General features: G+C 46.8%; 1 protein-coding gene and 1 long non-coding RNA gene across 8 annotated transcripts in view; both read right to left on the bottom strand.

Moving 5' to 3' along the window:
- Positions 1–707: 707 nt before the first annotated feature.
- LOC118244623 (uncharacterized) lies at positions 708–3,991 on the bottom strand. Its single transcript, XR_004777605.2, has 3 exons — positions 3,413–3,991; positions 2,262–2,345; positions 708–1,746 (listed from the first exon to the last, which is right to left on the bottom strand). It is a non-coding gene; the product is annotated as an uncharacterized LOC118244623 (long non-coding RNA).
- Positions 3,992–12,786: 8,795 nt separating this feature from the next.
- The window catches only part of SUSD6 (sushi domain containing 6), a 78,056-nt gene continuing 73,345 nt past the window's right edge, over positions 12,787–17,497 (bottom strand). For all 7 annotated transcript variants that reach the window (XM_035539081.2, XM_035539092.2, XM_035539085.2 and 4 more), the window contains 2 exons: positions 16,440–16,861; positions 12,787–14,753 (listed from right to left, as the gene is read on the bottom strand). In XM_035539081.2, coding sequence (XP_035394974.1) covers positions 14,728–14,753; positions 16,440–16,861 — 448 coding nt within the window. In that variant the 3' untranslated portion in view covers positions 12,787–14,727. The remainder of the gene's footprint in view (positions 14,754–16,439; positions 16,862–17,497) is intronic.

The following is a 17,497-nucleotide window of genomic DNA, read 5'->3' as shown; positions in this document are numbered from 1 at the left end:
CCTCACGCTTGTCTCTTCCAGCCAGACGTAATTAATACGCTGTTAATTATTGCTCAGCAGCAGTATTCAGCCAGTCCCTGAGGCGCCTTACACTTACACGGGGATCTGTAGCTCATCACTGAAGCCGCAGACCTTAGCTTTTAGTTGGGATGAGTCTGTAATTTAGGGCCGCGGCTACGGCTCAAGAAAACACATCTGAACCACGAACCCACCACCTCCTCCTCTCCACGGCACGGAGCGGGCACTGCCCACCACCCTGCATTTTGCCACTGTGTAAGGCAATTAGGCAGACTGGCAGCAAATCACCCGACACCAGATCACAGCCCAGCAGAGGTTTAATACTGAATAGGCATTGCATGCCATCATATTTTTTTGTACATCATCTAGTACATGCAATAAGGTTTAGGTTAGCTTCATGTTTTCATGCTGAATTTATGCCAGCTGCAGAAGGACAGGGTGACCCCTGGCCCAATTGGAGCCTTGCAAGTACAAAGAAAATAAAAGATTTTTTTCTTTTTGGATTAATATTTGAATGATCAGAACAAGCGTACACCAGATCGGTGTGTTTAGTTTTACACACTAAGTGTGAACTACTGAGGAAATGCCACAAGCCCGTGAGAGCGAGATGTAGACCACTACAAAAACATCCTACTGTGTCAAAGCTATCTATAAACCTTCAGAGGGTAACAGGAGAGCTGCTGCAGGATTGTGTCCTTCCTTGGCTAGCCCACAGACCTTTCCTGAAAGCCACCTGAGCCCATAAGCCAACGTTTGATGTACCCCTAAATGCAACCACTGCACTCATGACCACAGTCTCCCATTAAATTTCCAAGCTCAAATCACAACACATCTTTGTTTTGACAAACCATCTTTTTTTTTGTTGTTGTTTACACAGACTCAGTGACTAACATTAGCAAAAGTTTTTGTTTTCAGCAGACAGCAGATTGCAAAGACTGAGCATGTCACATCATCCACACCTCTTGCTTAATTGAGACCCAGTATTCATTTTAAAAGGGATTTGAAGAACATAGGTCATAATATGGGAATAGTAGGATGGAGGAAATTCACATGATACTCAAGTAGCCAGCACCTGTAATCCTTAAGAAACTCACTGAAGTAGCTAATGAACCATTGCTGAGACATCTGTAGCACCATCCCGAATACCACACTCCACAGAGGTGCAGTGATTTTTCGATTGGCAAGCTTACCTTCAAAGGTCAGAGAGGCAATGGAACAGAAGATTAAATAATCTATGTATAAGTACTTCCATTCATTAAACTGCTAAGCTGCTCATGACAACAAGGCAGGCAATCAACAAGCTGTTTCAAATTAATGCAATACTTCTTCCTGGAATAACTAAGCTACTGGGCAAGGGGGAAAATAGAGATGTGTTAAACGTGACCGTAGTACAGATTTCAGTGCTATGCCACACACGGTATTTTCTTAAGCAAACAGGAAAATGGCAGGATAAAATTAATTGTAAGCTGGAAGCATACCTCTTTCGGTGTTTGCATTCAAAATAGCTCCTTGACAAACACAGGGACAATTCCTTTGCGGAATCAGGGATCTCCTCTCAGCACAGGACTGTTCAACAGCTGTGTTAATAGTTTGCTAAGTAGATTAGAGCATGCAGTGTTAAAACATGCAGGTGAATCACCCTGGGAAGATTTTCAAACACTCTGAAGACAAGAAGAGAATTCAAAATGAGCCTGACGAACCAAAGCAATGATTCAACAAGATGAAAATCTGCAAGGACAAGGGCAGAAATGTTTATGTTTAGGAAGAACAATCCAGTATAAAATCAGAAATAAACATTTAGGAAATAGTAATGTGTATAAAGGCTTCAGTTAAAGTGGATCCCAATCTAAAAATAACTCAATAAATATACTGGCATTGCAGAAACAGGTATAACCTATTCTGGGATGTGCTTACAGCAGGTATGGTATTTAAGGGACAGGTGCTGATCTGTCTAGTGATAGTAAGGTTAGTAAGCTTTAACAATAACCTCAACTTTTGTATGGCACAGTACTACTCAAACACACATATGGCTGCTATGCAGCTCATGAAGAACAGCTGATTGTAAAAAAAGTCACTCATAGTCATGGATTTTTTAGTAGACTCAAGGTATAGCAAAGCTGTGGTATAGATTGCTTTGAGATAGTTTTATGAAATTGAAGTGAAACCCTTGCAGAATGCTAGAGTGTTATCAATGCAGTAAGTGACTTCGCACGTTTATATTAACTACAGTGCTTTTCTCCTACCTTCACATGCTCGTCCAGTTGGGGAGAGCGGTACATGTCCCATCACTTGTGGTTCCAGTCCTTATTTTTTAGGCAACTGTTAAGCTAAGCAAACACAACATTAAAACAATACACCATATAGTTGCACAATGCAGGCAAACTCATCAATCTGTCATCACAACAGATATTTTAACCTAGCTGTCATCTTACACAGGTAAACAGAGTAGAAAGGACAAACTTATATATATATTTACACGTACACACACACACAAAATCATACTGGAGAACAAGCTGCAATTTCATCTACTGTTCAATCGTTCAAGAATTATGCCTAGCATACACAGAATTTTTGTGCCACTATAGTTATTTTGAAAAGGTCTGTTTAAGTATTATAAGTGTTTGAAAGTCCTCACACCAGTATAGGAGTCTTTTTCTTCATGTTCCCTCAAGACACAGAAAAATACAGTCTGTCTCTGACATGATTTGTTGCTACAGTCTGTTCAGTGGCATGAACTGATGGGTTTGCTCCCAGCATATCCTACTTGCTGTTCTTCCTCCTATTTTACTGATTCAACAGGATGACAGTAATACCAATTATTTTGGATTTTGCACCCAAAGTATCACTCCTCCCCTTGACACAGCTTTGCTGGCAGAGGAGCAGTAGCTAGATCCATATCTCACTGCACCACACTGGAGAACTTAACTCTGAAGTGCCATGGGGGGGACAAAGCTCTTCTCTTGCCAGGCACCGTGCCATTGTCCCATGACCCGTGTGACAGGTATCACAGCAAGGAACTGGTCTAATTGGGGAGGACACTGGGATAGTGTCCTCCCAGCCCACAGAGATAGCCTCCAAAGCCCTGAAGAAGCCAATAACTTGTATGTTGAACATCGCCTTTGCAGCCACAAACACTTGTTTGATTAGACAAACAGGGGTTGTTGAAATGGAAGCTAACATTCATCAGGTTTGGCTCCTATGACCCTCAGGCATGGGCAAGTCCTGCAAGAAGCACCCCACCAGCACCGTGGCTGTCTGGTGGCAGCTTTTCCTTGCAGAGCTGAGGGTGGCAGGGCTTGGAAAAGCCACGTACAGCCAGGCGGCATGGCCTGGGGGAAGCTGCGAGGGACAAGGCAGGAGTGCTGGTGTCCCTTTCCTGCCAGTAAATTATTACCTGTATGCATTATCTGGGCTCTTCCTGCAGTTTTTCCTCCAAAATGTCTACTTGCTTGCCGCAGGAATTGGTGTCACCTCCCATGAGGAAATGTCGGGGGACCAGCTGCCTTCCCAAGTTCAGCATTCAGATCAGTGATGCTGCCAGCTCTTCAGCACTGAGCTGAGGATACCCATGTTGGTAAATAAATAAATAAACAGATAAACTCTTTCTTCAGATACTTTTTGATCTTTGCTCATGAATATGATGGCCAGAAAGCCCCCTGTTTAAATTGCATTTTGCTTTAGGATGATTAAATGGTTTGGGGAATAGACACAATTCCTGTTTGTTCTTCACCCCAGGCTGCTTGCAGGCACAAGTTGCAGCCCCCACTCTAGATCGAAGCCTTCAGCTACCACAGCATCCTGGCCCCACATCTACCAGCAACAGGAGAGGCAGGAAGCAGGAGGCCACGGGGCCCAGCAGGCCCCTCCATCACTCCCCACCACCTCCTGCCCTCCCTAATGCGCAGCCTTTCCCCATCTGCTGCAGGAGGAATTGAGAGCCCGGGCTGCCTCTGCCCCCCTGGGAAATCGCTCCGGTGTAACAAATGACATCAGGAGGAAGGGTCTGTCTGCCTCACCTGCATTTGCCTTCCAAAGTTCCTATTGTTACTCTCAGCTACAAGACACTGAAGCAGGCTGAGCACTCCCTTCTCCCCGGGGACTGCTCCCTGCAGATGGCAATATTGCCCTTCCTCAGCTGAGGTGTACACGCTTAGTCCTTTTCACTCTAAGTCCTTCCAGCCTCCAGCCCTTTCATTGCTCTTGTGCTCAGCATCTGGCTGGGATGCAAACGTGCACACAAGATACCCGGAGAACACACTGCCAGGCACTGCTGACAGCTGTAATGGGTTTCCCTTTGGTCTTATTCCGTGTTTCAGAAGGACTTGCTTCATTTCACTCTCTATTTAAGAAAAAAAAAAAAGTTTTTAATATTTTACCTGATTGTTTTCATGTTCAAGATGAAGAGGGTGGCTTTGTGGTTAAACCCTGCACCCCTGCCTGTAAAGATAAAAGTATTCATGGCTGTGCAATGGGTGAGTGCTCCGTGATGCAGGCTTTGTGCCCTGGTAGGTAAGTACACAAGATCTACCTGGTGTGAGTATGAAGCACCAGCAACAAGGCAGCTTCATGCAGGCTTCTGAAAAAGGGAATAAAGGCCCTCACCAAATGGTTAAACTGGAAGTTAGAAATATTTCTAACAAAAATCAATGGCTAAATGACATACTGGCCCACAGCTGTTTTATTTAAAGTTTCATTGATCTTACTCTGTTGGGAACTTATAATGAATACCAGATCCCATATCCCTAATATTTTCTATGGAGTCAGGCAGAAGGAAAACACTTAAAACAAGGCAAGCTTTCTTTAGGAAGGAGGGGAGGGAGGGAACCCCCCTCAAGCATTAATATCCCCCTGTTCCCTCACCAGACTAGAAAGGAGACACATAAAAGTTTTAAATAACTTTGTAGCTTATGGAGCCCAATAAAAGAAGAAACGTACTTTGGGCTCTGGACATAAAATCATATTTTGTGTTCCTGAAAAATGCAGCGGAGACCGCAACAGTTGCCCAGAAGGGCCTCGTGTCTGGAAAATTTGTTTCCTCCCCTGTAAGAAAATGACTCAATGCTGCTTGGGGAAGCAGTAGGGGGAAGCATCTAGCTCTGTGCCGCAGGGAGCAGACGATCACCCCGACTTGCTGCAAAGGCTTGTTTTCCCAATGGTTCGTTTCCCAGTGGTGCATTAGTGCAGTAACCTCCCACAGATAAATTCAGCACCCTCATACTGGAGAAATCAGGTTTTTACCAGCAAAAAGCAAAGGAAAAAAAAAAACACACACAAAAAACAACACGTTTCACCATCAAGTCAAGGAGTTCCTGCACCAACCCAGGTGAGTATGTTCCAGGATGGGCTTGTGTCCCTCAGATGCAAACACCAGGTGAAGGCCTGAGGAGAGACACTACCTCCAGCTCATCTCCTCAGGATGGTTCAAGTGTTGCCATCTTGAGAGTCTGTCCTGGGCTGGTGGCCTGGCCATCATGTTCACAGCTCCTTTCCAACTCACCTGGTACCGCTGGGACCATCACAGCCATCCTGGAGTGACACCACAGGGCTATTTCAATAAGAAAGTACAGTTTAGGAAGAACACTTAGAGCCCTTTTCTGAGGGAAGTGGTTGGCATTTCCTAAAGCGATCACACTGCATCTCAAAACCAGTCGCCTTCCCTTACCCTGCCACAAGGCTGCTCTAGTATCTAACTCATGCGGGTGAGCCTGATTTCTGGCCTCACATGCATCATCATGGCTAGTGTAGACCCAGCTCTCTTTATGGCAGCACTCCAATTGCTAAAGTAGATTTACTGTGATTTATTTATATTTTTTTCAGAGCATTTTGATCCCAAATACAAATAACATTTTCTTTATTCCCTCCCCAGATACATTCTTCGGTTAGAGGAGCATTAATCATTTTAACTCCTACTAAACTCAGCGCTTAGTTGCCAGAGGATGCACATTAAATTTGTGAAAGCACTGGAACAGACATCCATCCCTGAAAACCCATACTGAGCCTGTGGGTGCCATCCCCTGTGCTAAATGGCTACTTGGTAGCTGCACACCAGCAAGACGGAGAGTCACAAGGCCATGTGAAAGTGGATGCTAATGCCACCACCTCCTCGTTGCCACCCCCAACTCGTGGGGACTCACACCATGCCAACAACTGATAAACCACCCCAAAGAGCAACCCACTGGTCCTTACTGCACCAGCAAGCAGGAGAAGCAGCACCTCACATGCCTGTGCTCAGCTCCCTCTTGTGCTCCCCTTGGTTTTTTTTTTTTTTTTTTTTTTTTTTTTTTTACCACCTTGTTCTAAATTTCCTAATTTCGCTGCCAAAATGCAGCAAATAAAGAAGCTGACCGTCCTGCACCACTCTGCGGAGCCCCCACTGATTTGCCTTGGGTCGGGAGCAGAAGGGCGATTCCCCAGGGCACAGCCCACCTCGGTTCACCTCAAACTTGATAGTCACAATGCAAAATAACAGAAGTGTGATTAACGCAGCATGTGTTGCCTTCGTTATCGTGCTTCCATGAGGAAGGAAGATCAATATCTTCAAATTGCCACGTAGGTCATTGCCTTTGGGTGTAGCCTGGTGACAGCAGCTGGACCTCTACCCTACCTGCAGGGGAGCTGTGGCCCCCCAGGTGAAGCAGAGCCCTGAAGAAGGCACCGAGGGTGTCACTGAGTGCTCGTTTCCCATCTGTGCAGCCTTCCTGTACCACCTTGCTTCAGTTGCCTTGCCTTTTTGCTCCCCCGTGATGGGCACAGCGTGGTCCTGCCCGCTCACAGAGATGCCGGGAAGAAAAATTCGGTCATTTGGGAGGCTCTTGAAGAAGCACCAGAGGACAAGAGAAATACCGAACAGCTTCAGTACCAAATCAGCTCCTTTAAAGCCTCCTGGAGTTAGCAACTCTTTGGAGCCAGGCTACACTCATGAGTGGAGATGCAGATGGTGGGACAGTAACAACTCTGTCAGCAGGCTTGAACCCAGGGGTGCAACTCTGTTGGAAGCAGCTGGTACAGGGACATTTCTGCCACCCTGCTCAGGCAGCTTGTGGAGGCAGAGGGAAGTCACCTGTGCAGCCTGCTGCCCTGTCTAGAGTACCAGGGACCTGAGAACAAGGTGCAAAACCCAGCGCCACCACCCCGAGGTGCCAGGCTTCTGCCTCTGGCTCCCACCGGGCCCATCCGAGGGGGCTTCGCTGCCTGAGCTTTCCTCCCTTGACCCTGCTGTTCCCAAATCCAGCCTCTGCTCTCCTCAGCCTGACTACTTGGGTTTAAAAATGAACATTGTACACCTCTGAAATACCGGCAGCACACTGGGCCTCCTTGAGGGAGGGTGGAGGAGTCAGAGCAGAAGCAAAGCCAGCTGCCTGCCAGCTGCGGCCCGCACACACTTGCTCTGCAAAGCACGGGGGTTGACGCATGGCCTGCAGGCATCCTCCAGCTTTCAGAGGGGGAAACCTGCGTTTTGTGACAGCCCTAACAGCAGGTCAGCGGCTGGGAGAGCCGGGAGCGCAGGGGAGGTTTCCAGCAGCAGCAAGGCTGCGATCTGTCATGGGACAACATGATAGCACGACCCCACAACAAAGCTTTCCCACAGCGGCGCTGCGGCACACAGCAGGCCGAGCGCTTCCAGATGTGCTCGGTCCTGGTGAAGAGCTGAAGCCCGTGTTGTAGCAGGGCTGGTACGGTAAGAGCTGCAAAACAACCCAAAGGCCCCTTTCTGGCTGCCAGCACTGCTGCAGCAGGAGACCACAGCCCAGCAGCAATTCAAGCCATGCCTGGAGGCCACCAGCTCCCACGTGCCACCTACCCACGTGCAGGAGAGCCAGCACAGGGCGTGCAGCTCCAGCTTCACAGCAGCGAAGCCACAGCAAGATCAACTTGCTTGTGGGTATGACCTGAAAAATAAATGGAGGTGGGAGGAAGGCAGGTGTCACCTCTTCCCTCGTTCAGCCTGCCTGTTCCTCCGCAGATAAAAATATACATGTGAGTAAATGGAAATCTTACAGCATCTTTCTGGACTTTGCTTTAAATGAGGTGGCCAAAATGATCTCCTTCCCTTTCCTATCCCACCGCTGATACATCTGAAAAAAAATAAATGAACTCTCATCACTATACTTGCCTCGAAGGGTGCTTCAGTCTTTAAAATAACACAAGCAACAACAGGGGACTGCAGAGGTTTGAGCTCTCACCAAACACACAGGTGTCTGTTCCTCTTCGGTTTCCACTTCTGCCGCCCTGCTGGGCAGCACAACTAGCCAGACTGTCTCTCCAGTGTCTCCTCTGCCGTCCTGCAACTCTCTTTGGATTAGTATTTTGCCAGTGAGACCTCTCCTCTAAAAATAACATCCTCCCTATATATACTCTTCCCATTACCTACACTCCAAGATTAAACAGCCACTTAATTCAACCCTTCTTCCCCTCTGAAGTCCTCCCATGTCATACATCATCTTTCTTTCTCCCCTTCCCCTCTGTTAGGGGCCTGGCCAGCCTTCCCTGGCTTACTGCTCCCAAGGGCCCCACTGATGGATGGAGACACAGCCGTGACCGTCGGCTGTTCGTACGGAGCCATTAGCCCAGGCTCCAGGTCCGGCACACCAGGGGCTGCAAGGAAATCCACGCAGCAGTCGCTTCAAACACTCCCCAAACGCCTCTTCCCTCCTGACATCAAATTCACACCCAACCTTACTCCCCCTGGGAGGCCTCCCCGTAACTTTCATCCAACCCACATCTCATGGCGTTTCCCCCTCACATTTTAGTGCTGTTGCCTTTCCTCCCTGCCCAGGGACCTATGGTGCAGGCATTTCTGCTAGGGGAGAGCCAAGCCATGGTGCCGTGTCCTCTCAATCACTGACTGAGCGCTGCTAGATCTCCAGTCCGTAAGGCCCGAGCAGTTCAAAAAATACACAAAGATTACAGCTTCACTTCAAAAGAACTTTTTTTTTTTTTAATTTAGAAATGCAGTTATATACATAGAACAATTAAATTAAACTTTGTACAAATATTAAAATACTATCTTCACACCCACTGCAATGTACAGGATACCAGAAAATATATATAAAATAAAGCAAAATAAAACTGATTGAGTGACATCCTGCACACCATCAATTATGGTTCTGATTTTAAATCCCACATACATATGGAGTACCATTCCGCAAATAATTCCATAGTGGTGCAATTCAGATAAAAAAAACACATACAGGAAAGAAGAAAAGATTAATGCACCAAAGGCAATCAAGCTCCCCTTGCATTTGCATCAGCAACTACCAGCAGTCTACCCACTGCATCATAGGATGTCTGCCTCACAGACAACTTAGCTTTGTTTTCTTTTTGAATGAAGCAAACTTGAGAACCAGAACTAAAACATTTTCCAGCACAGCTCAGTTGCCTCTGTCCTTGCTTACCCCAGGACAGAAGCAAAAGCACAGCCTACAGAAAGCAAATGCAAAAGCATCAGGAGAGCCCACTCCGGCGGGCATATAGATCCATACATAACCTGCAGCGGGTCAAGTTTGGAAGCAGTGCTGAACACAGGGCCCTGAAGTGTGAGAAATGTCGTGCTCTGTCCTGGTGTAGGAGGGGATGAAGGACTGGAAGAGGACTTATTTCCTGTATAAAAATATGCATTAAATTGAAGCCAGCTCTAGGAAACCTCTCTGCACTTTCAAAGCATTTCATAGAGAATAAACGTTTTCTGCAAGCAAAGGTTTTCACAAAGATGTTCAATACGTGGTTCCCTGGGAAGGGCTGAAAGGCTGAGGCTGGGGTGAGGCAGATGTGGAAAATAAATGGGATTTATTGCATTTATATACAGAAACCAGAAAGTGAAATTGATTTAATTAGATAATCTGGAGAGAGTAAAAAGGCAGATTTTGTAAAACCAGAACAGTAAAACAAGGTTTTGCATGTATGCTCTAAGAAGGTCAGCAAGGAGATTTCAGTGTGAATCTAGCTGTACAGTAATATTTTTATACAGCAAGCCTGCTGGTACCTCCTACATCTAGAAAAAGCACAAGCTTCCTTAAAACCTGGTCATGAAGGCATTGGCTCTCGTTAGGCTGCAGTATCTCTCCTTGTAGTCACAGCTCCTCCTCACCCCGCACCCCTTCTTGTGTTCCCTTTTCTGTACTGCAAATTGCTTGACCATCCCAGATTATTTCCAATGGCTGAGCCTGTCACCCCCTCACAGCTCCAGCCCTCAGTATTGTCCCATGTCACCCACCTCTGGGAGCAACTTACAATGTTTCCCTCCCATGAGAAGTGAAACAGGCTTATTCCTACCACAGCTGACTTCTGCGTGCTGAAAGGCCAAATAAAGGCTCCAGAAGCATTAAAAAAAAAATCACTGTGCTGGTGCTGAAAGGCTAAAGGGAAACCTCAGGAGAGATGTGCTATGGCTGAACAAGCAGCATGCTTGCAAAGCAAACGTTCTGCACAGCAAGCTCCCTGGTGGTTACAAAAGGATAGAAACGCACTAAGCCCCTCTCCCTCCCAAATTCATCAAGTTTTAACTCAGCAACAACTCCACAGGCTTGCCTGCTGCAGAATGTCTCTCCTCCTAGTGTCTTTTTTTTTTCTTAAACTTTGCAAACTAATTAAAACCAGAGCACATGAAAACATCTCTCACCAGTGCTGTTGACCCACTTCGAGGTGGCAGGAGGCTCTGGCACAACCCGAGCCAGCCCATCATCTGACCTGAGCTTCATCTTCATGATGCATTTCCCCATGGGCTACTGTCAGCTTCACTTTCTGGTTCTCTCAGACCAGTCCAGTACTTGGGCTGGAAACACTGCAGTAGGCTGCATTTTTATTTTTTATCCAAAAAAAAAATAAACTGAAAGAGCAAGGAGGTTTTTCTATTGCACATAGTACTTTGAACTTCTGAAATGCCCTTTTAATTTTTTAAAATATTGGACTCCAAAAATGAAAAAACCTTTACAAATAAGTGCTATTTTTATTCTTCCAATGTAATCAAATCATTTTAATGTTCTTGAATTTCACAAGATCCTGCACGAGTGGCAGAAGATGAAACGATCATGTTGGGAGTGGTAAGTAAGAAAAATGCCTCACTTGGAATTCTTTTTGTCAGGCATAGGTGGGAAAGCAGGTAAGGGGGCTGTGGCCCCAGCAGTAAATAAACAAAAGAACAACAAAAAGCAAATCACCCACCAGCTGACACCTTGCAAGGCTAAGCCCCTGCGCTCCCCATCCACCTCAAGATGATCCAGGCTGCACCTAACTATGACACCTGCCCACGGGGCTCACGCTGCTCAGAGGCGAGGAACACTCCTGGGGGAGCAGAGCTCAGGATGAGGAATCTCTAAGTCTAGGTCCTTGCTCCCACAATAAATAAGGAAAGGCAGGACTGTGCAATTTAGTTCTTCCTAAGCCTCTGCCCTGAGGACTTCACAATCCTCCAGCCTCTGCAGAATAAAAGCAAACCTGAGCAGCAATCACTTGTTAATCAGTAAATAAAGCGAGTCCTCACTCCTCTTTGAAAAAAGATATCAGGCAGCCAACTAAGTCTTAGCTTCCTCTCCCAGCCACTCTACCTCATCTCGTAAGGAAGTAAACTCGAAACTGAATGCAATAACCCCAAAGCCCTTTCCACGCTCTGGCTTGCAGCGGTTCTGGGGCCATTGCTGCAGACGTGGCTGCAGAGGCCAGGACTCTTCTGCAAGCACTGGCAGAGTCAGCTGGGGTTACCAGCACAGCAGGCAGCCCGGCCCGGGAGCTGCTGTTTCACCCTCTTACAAGCCAACAGAAGCTGACTATTTATGCTATTTATGCCTGATCACAAGACCGATGCTTGCATGCTTCCCTCCACCTCCACATTTTTTTTTCCCTCTTAGTGAAGCATTTTCCCATAATTTCTTTAAGTGAAACAAAATTAAAGCGCTCCCTCTTCTGTGCAGCTGCCTTCCCTTCCCCACCCAAACCGATTTTTTTCTCCCCACCTGGCAGCTGCTTACTTTCCTACAGCAGAGAGCAGAGGCAGGACCACACGGTGCATGCTTTCTGCTAGCAGAACAGGCACTCGTCCAGGGCAAGGTCAGGCTTGGGATCAGCTTCCAGCTTCATTAAGGGATTCTTTCACCAACGTGGTACTGGGGTAAAGGACGGCTCCCTGCAAGCAGACAGCACGTACCTGACTTTTACACCTTGATTGCTCAAGGTCAGTTTCAGGAGGCAGGACCTTAAATACATAAAAAGCAAGTCCTACTTGGAGCTGGTTAGGTAGCAGGAAAAAAAGTCCCATACTCTTTTCCCTCAGCCTTGCACACTCGCTCAGTCTCTCCATATGCCCTGATAAAACCAGTGAATAAGACAATTTGCTCAAGCTCAGAACATTTTTAAGGTAGGAGTTAAAAACTAAATAGGAACATTCCCACACTCGTTTTCTAAAATTCCAATAATAGATGTGTAAACATTTGCCCTCTACAGTGCTTGAAGTTAAAACACAACAGCCCACTGTAAAACAACACGGGACTTTCATCACCCCACCTGAACAAAAAAATACCCAAACTGGATTTGCCAAATTCTTGTGTTAATGCAAGATAATGTGAGCAACAGGGAAGGAAGTTTAAAATGCTGCATTTTTAAATTATTAATATCCCTCTAAACAGGGATGGGGAAAATAGGAGTCTTCCATCCACACGCACATGCTGTCCCAGCTGTCCTAGGATTAAACAGCTCATCAGGAACAGGAGCAGCAGGTGCATGGCTGGACACTACGGCCAGTCCCCATTTCCAGGAACTGGAGCTGAGCCGCAGTGATTATTCTTTTCTTTTTAAGGTGTTGTGTCACTTTTACCAAGTGCTCTGCCAACATTATTTGTGGAGCAACAAGAATGAGGATAGTAAGGGTCACGAAACAAAAGCAAAGCAGCAAAGGGAGTATCCCTATTTACCTGTAAGTTACCACATGATGTGTAAGGCCATGACATTTTGCTCCTTCAACTCAAATGAAAAATTTAGCAGCTTCTCACAGGGCACTCTCCTGGTTACTTCGAGACAGTTATGACAAAGTACCTGCCTTTAAGAAGCCAACTCTTCTGGCTGAAACCAATTCTGTGGAACCCAGTTTCCTGAGCACCCCTCTGAAGAACCCTACAGCTTCCATGCTTTTGTGATTGTATCACCCACCCCCAGATGAACTTGGTTTCCTGCAAAAACGAAGTCCTGTTAACAGCCACCAGGATATTCTGGCAGATAACTGTGGGGGGCAGAGGTATACATATTTTTGTATTTTGTTTTCCCTGCTGCAAGAACTTAAAGCAATCTTTAAAATTTAGGTTCAGGATTAAGCTGTGGTGTCCCTGGGTACTACTGTCAATGCAGCCAAACTTCCCTTGCAGCAACGGGCAGCTGTGTTGTATTCAGAAGAGACTTTGTAGATGTGGTTGTGCCCCAACCACACAACAAAGAAGCCCTTCTCTGTAGGCCCATTAGGGCAAAACAGCACTCTTGCTATATGGAGCTAGGAAGACACAATAGCCTCTTAGGTGGCAGTTACCCAGGATTCGAGTAACAAAGTACCTGGTGTGACCGGGAAGGTAGTGTGGGATTGCACCAGTGGCACAAAGCGTTCACCACCTATGGGCATTTTTCTCTCGACAGCTGCAAACACGTGAACTGCCTCCAGCTCACATCTGAAAGCATTACCTCTGCCTGCAGATCCGACCAAAGGAACCTAAGCATTAGTGCAGAACAACCTTAACTGGGAAAGCCAATTGGAAATGGGTTTATTCAGAAGAGTGGGGCCACAAATCTGGTTCCAGTCCTGATGCCACCGGCTCACAGAAAGCCAGATCCTCCAAGCTTTCTGGATGCTGCTAACCATTGTCCTTTCTCCAAGACCCTCCCAACAATCTTAACATCAGGAGCTACTCTGGCACAGGACAAAGCTGAAAGGGCTGTTTTATCAACAGTACAGTCCCAGTCACAGCTTCCAGAAACACAGCATAACCAGGTGGGCTACACAGGTAGAAGAGACAGAAGTGATTTTCAGGAGCAGACTCTTGCAGAGGTGTTTGCTGAGAAGAGGGCAGAGGGCATTCCTACACGTTGGACTTCTCAGCCTTCGGTGCTCTAGCAATTCTCAACTGTTATTGCACAGCCAAGTTGCCTCATGGCCCATCTCATTTGAGACACTTCTAGGCATTACAAGCTGCCCCTTACCTGGAATCCCTCCCAAGCCCAGCGTCAGTCCCAGTGAGGCATGTTGTCCTGCCCTATTACAGAGAGGATGCTGGAAGAAGAGCATATAACATATATACGTATATATAAACTGTCTGCACCCAGTGAGCAAGCGGTTTTAGCCCTCTCTGGGCAGTAGAAGGGCTAGAGAGGCTGATAAGCTGCAACAAGCCGGTGTGAGGAGGAGAAAGGCACAAGAAAAGAGCAGCTCTTTTCAGAGACTGCTGTCAAACAACTGGCTGGGAAAAAGGAGAGGAGAGCTCAAATCCACTACGTTCCTTGAGCCCCTGATGCAGACGGAATGGGGAAGCCAGCACTGCACCAGCCCCAGTGGTGCATCCAGGAGGCAACCTGGTGACATCCTTTGGATCTTCAGCTGAGGGCGTCTCTGCTTGGAGGTATCCAGGGCACAGCTCGCGAGGATGGGGAAGGCTGCACAGAGTGCTTCTGTCCCGAAGGCAGGGGGAAGGGAGGAGGAAGAAATCCAAGAGGGAGAAGGCTAGGCAAATACAGCAGGCCTCATGCTTCCTTCAACAAGGGAATATCTGAATGGTGGGGAAAGAAAAAAAAGAAAATGTCAAACTTTTGTCATTCAACACACACCAAAATCTACTGCTGATAGCAAGACAGGCTCCCATTTTCACTACGTGATAATGCAGTGTTCCTCCTGTCATTGTAGCACAGAAGGGACCTCTGCCGGGCTCTGGTCCAATCTGCCTCTGCAAGCAGGACCATCACCACCTCCAGCTTCGAAAGTCTCCAAGAAGGGACACTCCGTCACCTCTCTGCCGGGCTGTCTAGTCCTGCATTACCCTCCTAGCAGGAAATATTTTCCTAATGCCCAGTCTGAATCTGTCAAGTTACTCTGTGTTTCACCAGATTAAGCCCAGCTCCCTCCCAGGCCCCTGCCTATCTTGGCAGGCCTCCAACAGAGCCTGTTCAGTTTCTCCACATTCCTCTTGAACTGGGAGTCCCACAAAAAGAAAAAGTATTCCCATAAAGCCTCGATATTGCGTAGGAGAGGGTAATAACTTCCCTTTCTTCTTTCTCATAACCTCACCAACCTCTTAGCTTCTCAAAACGTCTGAGACGAGAATTTTCTTGCTGTGTCAGGGATGGCTGGGGGTACATGGATCACACCTGGCCTTATCTGACCTGAAGAAATGCAACCTCCTCCAGCAGCTGCAGCTTCCTCATCTTTGAGCTGTAAGCACAAGTCTTATGGCCTCCTGCTATTTGGGGCTATCTGTACAACTTGCATCAGAGGCAATGTTTATTTCCAGGCAGTGATAAAAATGACACAGTGCAGAGGCAACACCCTCTAATTTCTACACTGTAGATTTTTATTTTTTATTTTTTTTTTGGTAAGTGCTACTTTTGCTTTTTTGTTTCCACTGTTTGCTTACCGGAGGTTTAATGCCCATCTCAGGACACGTTGCCACTTCCGCCCTTCAGTGGAAATCCCCTTTAACTATTTTTACTGCAAGGCTTCTGGGTGGCACTAGTAAGGCTGGAGGACTTGACAGCACAGAAAAAAGTGCTGCCCTGAGCTATCTACGAGCCAGTTACATTTTTTTGCCTAAAGACACAGCAGTCTCTGCAGAAGCAATCTTAAACTGCATCTTCACATCATTGTAAAGCAACTCCTTTGGGGCAGAACAGAAGTCAAGAATGCAAGATACACGGGCCATTAAACAGAGCAGCACCTCTGCCCTGTACTAAGCACACCCCTTTTACGTTTTCTCACATGCCAGGGCTGCAGCACCATATGCACTGTGGCAGTAAGCTACTTACTAAGGTGATCTAAAAATGAAGAAGCCTAAACATCACAAGGGGTTTGTATTTCAGGCATATCCTCCCACTTTCACCAACTTGTTTTTCCACAAATGCAGCTCTTTTACTGCCTTCGCACAGTATGCAAAGGCCTCCACAACGCTGGAGGCTGGCATTTCTCTGCAAATCCTTTGCTGAGACAAGAATGAGCAGCAGAACACCAACAGTCTTTTCAGACTGCCCTAGGCTCCCCTCAAAGCCACATACTTCAGAAGAAGGTATTAACTACTGCTTGCACATTTATGTTGCGAAACATGCCACAGAGACTGTTTCCAAAGCTCCTCTGGTGCCGGACATGTACATACGGGTATTTCTTGCTGTTTTCATGCTATGCGGTCACACTGCAGAACCTACTCTTAAAAAGGTCTCATACAGTGCTCCTTGCCCAAGCCACATACCATCTGTGTATTCCTCAGAGGAAGTGAGTGATAAAAGGCTCTGTATGTCACTGCTTTCTGAATCCTGGAGTTCTTTCTGTACAGGTCTACTGCTAGCCATGCCAGCTACCCAGGAAGAGGTAGCAGCCTGATGCACAAGAACAGTTTCAGAGCGCTGAGAGCCACTGGCTTCACACAGTCCAGAGTGTCCGGGGGCCTCATCTTCTCTGTCAAGGCCATTGCAAGCCCCTTGGTCCTGCTGCTGCAGCTCTCTGGCTCCGTTCTGCCCAGCTCCTTCGGACAGCACAATCTGCACCCGGGAGTCCGAGGGTGGAATGCAGTTCCCTGTGCTGCCATACACTGCTTCTTCGTACGATGGCAAAGCCACTTGGACACCATCCACCATGATAGAGACCTGGTCCCCAGACACTCCTTGTTCTCGCCTCAAAAAATAAAAGGAGGAGACAAAAGGGGGAAAAAAAAAAACAAGTTGAACATTTATATTTTATATGTATGTTACCAAGAATAGCTTCCCACCTCTGCCACAGTGGAACTCTAACGCTCACCACTGACTTTTTTAGGGGAGAATGGACAAACATGAATGGTGGTTTACTGAGGTTAAACAAGTTCTACTGCCAATTGCCATAAACACAATCAGTGACTGTAATTCACAGCGCCTGACGGATTTAATAGCTAGAGCTGAAGAGATTATAACGCCTCCTGCCTCAACAGCTAAATCTGAGAAAGATCTGACTCAGAGCCTCTGCTTATAGGTAGAGAACTCCGACCGCAGTTGATTTCAGTTTGTTACACTGCTCTATTCTGAAACACCAAGCACTGTCTGTTCTACCACCTATGCTGCTGGTGAGATAACTGCTGGCAAGGGTTTAAGAGCTGACAGCTCTTAAATTGTCACCGTGTGAATCAACCTAGGCTGATGGGCCAGAGTCCTGTGACTGAATTTGAACCTTCCTGCTGCTGGACAGCCGAATCTCTTATTTAAGAGCATAAGCAGTTCATTCAGGAGGAGCCCAACAGTGACTTTTTTGACCTCAGCTGACAGCGATGTTACAGCGGGG

This window comes from Cygnus atratus, chromosome 5, assembly GCF_013377495.2.
Source record: "Cygnus atratus isolate AKBS03 ecotype Queensland, Australia chromosome 5, CAtr_DNAZoo_HiC_assembly, whole genome shotgun sequence".
Classification (NCBI taxonomy): domain Eukaryota; kingdom Metazoa; phylum Chordata; class Aves; order Anseriformes; family Anatidae; genus Cygnus; species Cygnus atratus.
The sequence above is the reverse complement of the archived record's forward strand: the minus strand, read 5'-3'. Positions and strand labels throughout refer to the sequence as shown.